Source organism: Danio rerio, chromosome 5 (genome assembly GCF_052040795.2).
Source record: "Danio rerio strain M-AB ecotype USA chromosome 5, GRCz13ab, whole genome shotgun sequence".
Lineage (NCBI taxonomy): Eukaryota > Metazoa > Chordata > Actinopteri > Cypriniformes > Danionidae > Danio > Danio rerio.
This window is the reverse complement of record NC_141025.1, coordinates 78,732,501-78,736,583: the sequence shown is the minus strand read 5'-3', so window position 1 is coordinate 78,736,583 and position 4,083 is coordinate 78,732,501. Positions and strand designations below refer to the sequence as shown.

Genomic DNA, 4,083 nt, shown 5'->3' with positions numbered 1-4,083 from the left:
TGTGGTGACCCCGGATTAATAAAGGGACTAAGTTGATGTTATGTTGTACATCCCAAAGCTTACCAAATAGATACCTAATTAACTGTAATTGTGAACAATTATTGACTGAAAGTATTTTACCTAATAGTTGTTTAATAGAAAGAGTTGGAGCTTAAAATAAAATTTGACAATGTATTGCAATGTTTAAGAATTTCTCATAGATGAATTGTGTGAGTTAGGGTTTATGTTTGTGTGTGTGTGTGTGTGTGTGTGTGTGTGTGTGGCAGGGCTTTGATAGGAGTCTCTCTGTCACTCTGAGCAGCAGCTGGGAACAATAGCTCATTGTTGACGCCCAGCTCTATTTTGGATTTCTTCCTTTTATAGTGCGTTATTAGACCTGCCTGTGTGGCCGATCTCTCCACCCTGAGGTCAAACCATATAAAAGCTTCAGCACACAATCACATCCTCACACTCATCCATCCGTCTGATTCGGACCCATCCAGGAGCGCATCATGGCCCCCAAAAAAGTGGAGACTAAAAAACCGGAGCCTAAAAAGCCAGAACCCAAAAAGGAGGCTCCTCCAGCAGCGGTGCCCCCAAAGCAAGCTCCGCCGCCAGAACCCGAAGCTCCAAAGGAACCCCCGTTTGATCCCAAATCCATAACGCTGGAGTACAGCCCGGATCAGATCGAGGAGTTCAAAGAAGCGTTCCAGCTTTTCGACCGAACGCCCAAAGGAGAAATGAAAATCACCTACGCTCAGTGCGGAGACGTGATGCGGGCTCTAGGTCAAAATCCAACCAATGCTGACGTGCTGAAAGTGCTGGGAAAACCCCGACCAGAAGAGATGAGCGCAAAACTGGTGGATTTCGAGACCTTTTTGCCGATGTTGCAGCACATCTCTCGCTCTAAGGATCAAGGCAACTTTGAGGATTTCGTTGAGGGACTGAGAGTGTTTGATAAGGAGGGGAACGGGACTATCATGGGGGCCGAACTCCGACATGTTCTGGCCACTTTGGGAGAGCGGATGACGGAGGATGAAGTGGACCGGCTGATGGCCGGACAGGAGGATGCCAACGGATGCATTAATTATTCCTCATTCGTCAAACATATCCTGTCAGGATGAACTGGAGTGGACTGAATGGATGGTGCAGATTATCAATACAATTGATTAAAATAACGACTGATTAAATTTCACATCCTACATAAACATTTGAGAACAAGTTCAACTTTTACAAAGACTTCTGCTTCCACAAACAATGCATATTTATAGACCTATGCTTGACTTCTGTTCATATGTTTTGTAGAATCGGTCAAATTTCATATGTGTTGAGGCCAAAATAAACATTATTTAAAAAACTAAATGCTTGGCATGGGTTTCACTGAATTCCTATTTGCTGTACTGTACACATTTGCTATATATAGCGCTCATAATATATAAGTACACCCCTCACAGATCTCTCTATTATATTCATATGTTTGATAGAAAACACTACAATATTGTAGTTGTGCATATACATTAGATTAGTCAGTGCTGAAGCCAAATATGGAGGTAATCTAACAAAGCAACTTACAATAACGGTCCAAAAACTAGCACATCATTTATATGTTATAGAAATATATATATATATATATATATATATATATATATATATATATATATATATATATATATATATATATATGAATTAAAAGAGGAAAAATCAAGAGAAGCAAAAAAAAAAAAAAAAAAAGACAAATTTAATTGAAATTCTGTAGCTTGTAATTTTTTTTTCCGCAATATTTTTCTTCAATTTAATTGTATTATCTTTCAATTGCTAAAGATGTTTGGTGACTAAAATGTTATTTTAATAAATATATCTGTTTAATAACTCTGTTTTATTTAAATGCGCCAAATTAGGTCGCCTATATTCACTGAGAAATTAAGGAAACTTTTCATTTTCAAATTGGCCTGTACACAATCATGCTGAACACTGTATATGTAGGTTTAATATGTTTAAACATCGCATCAACTGATCTATTCAAACATTTGGTGGATAATTAACATTTTACAGCAACTTTTAACTCATGATTTTTGTTCCTATATTTTGCAGAATCTGTCCAATCTCATGTAAATAAATAAAAAAAAAGTGCGGGCAATAAAAAAAGACAAAAAAAAATCAATAGAAAAAAATGAGAATTAAATTTCACATCCTACATAAACATTTGAAAACAAGTTCAACTTTAACAAAGACTTCTGCTTCCACAAGCAATGCATATATGCTTGACTTCTGTTCATATGTTTTGTAGAATCGGTCAAATTTCATATGTGTTGAGGCCAAAATAAATAAAATAAACATTTTTTAAAAAAACAAAATTCTTGGCATGTGTTTCACTGAATGCTTATTTGCTACACGGTACACATTTGCTATATACAGTGCTCAGCATATATAAGTACACCCCCCACAAATCTCTCTATTACGTTCATATGTTTACTAGGAAGCTGTACACTATTGTATTTGAGCATATGCATTCTTAGTCAGTGCTGAAGCCAAATCTGGAGCGTATCTAACAAAACAGTCCAAAAATGAGCACATCCAAGGTTATGTTATAAAAAAAAATAATAATAATAATTTTAAAAAAGGAAAAATCAAGGAAAGCAAATAAAATTTTTTTTGAAAATGTTGACATTTTTTGCGCATTATTTTACTTGAATTGTATTTTCTTAAAATTTCTAAATATGTTTAGTGACTAAAATATTATTTAAATATTTAAAATACCTGTTTAATAAATCTGTTTTGCTTAAATGCACCAAAATACATTGTCTATATTCACTGAGAAATGGATATATATATATATATATATATATATATATATATATATATATATATATATATATATATATATATATATATATATACAGTTGAAGTCATAATTATTAGCTCCCCTGAATTATTAGACCCCGTTTATTTTTTCCCCCAATTTCTGTTTAACAGAGAGCAGATTTCTTCAACACATTTCTAATCATAATAGTTTTAATAACTCTTCTCTAATAACTGATTTATTTCATATTTGCCATGATGACAGTAAATAATATTAGACTAGTTATTCTTCAAGACACTTCTATACAGGTTAAAGTGACATTTAAAGGCTTAACTAGGTTAACAAGGTGAACTAGGCAGGTTAAGGTAATTAGGAAAGTTATTGTATAACGATTAAAAAAATTAGCTTAAAGGGGTTTATAATATTGACCTTAAAATGGGTTTTAAAAAAATTAAAAACTGCTTTTATTCTAGCCGAAATAAAACAAATGAGACTTCATCTAGAAGAAAAAAAAATATTATCAGACATACTGTGAAGATTACCTTGCTCTGTCAAACATCATCGAAAAAAATCCAAAGGGGACTAATAATTCTGACTTCAATTATATATATATATATATATATATATATATATTAATGCTGTCAAAATTAGTGCATTAACGCATGCAATTCATTTGAACTATTTAACGCTTAAAAAAAATTACGCAATTAACGCAGTTGCAGTTTTTTTTTCCCCTGTTGTAGGAATGAGTACAATTGTTTGTATTCAATACTTTATTATTATTGTTATTATTATAATTTTCCATTTTCCATATCTGTAATGCCTGTATTTTGCAATTTTTTTGCAGTCCACTTACAATCCAACATGGAATTTTTTTTTCTTAATTGGCATTGATTGTTTTAAAATTCAAATGTCATTAACATGCCTGTGTTTTTATTTCTTTATGGCTGTCTTGATGGTTTATTGTGGGTTTGTTGTTTACATGAAGAAATCTGTGTTACACGTTCCAAAAATTCCAATAAACAATTATATTTTGAATTTAAATAGTTTTTGCTTTGCGTTTACATTAATTTTACATTCGAATAGCCAAAATGACAAGTTTCAGTATTTTAAATGCGATTAATCACAATTAATAAAAAAAAAATCGTGAATTTTTTAACGATCGACAGCACTAATATATATGTATATATATATATATATATATATATATATATATATATATATATATATATATATATATATATATATATATATATATATATATATATATATATATATATATATAATAGATAAAAAAAGATGCC

General features: G+C 31.5%; 1 protein-coding gene across 1 annotated transcript; it reads left to right on the top strand.

The window, feature by feature from the left end:
• Positions 1-447: 447 nt before the first annotated feature.
• On the top strand, positions 448-1,341 carry LOC141385692 (myosin light chain 3, skeletal muscle isoform). Its single transcript, XM_087254675.1, has one exon. It carries the CDS (start codon positions 492-494, stop codon positions 1,101-1,103), a length of 612 nt encoding a protein of 203 aa, XP_087110801.1. The 5' UTR covers positions 448-491; the 3' UTR covers positions 1,104-1,341.
• The last annotated feature ends 2,742 nt before the right edge of the window (positions 1,342-4,083 follow it).

What these genes read in the sequence shown, in the direction of transcription:
- LOC141385692 (XM_087254675.1), top strand. Translation starts at nt 492, where the DNA reads ATGGCCCCCAAAAAAGTGGAGACTAAAAAACCGGAGCCTAAAAAGCCA.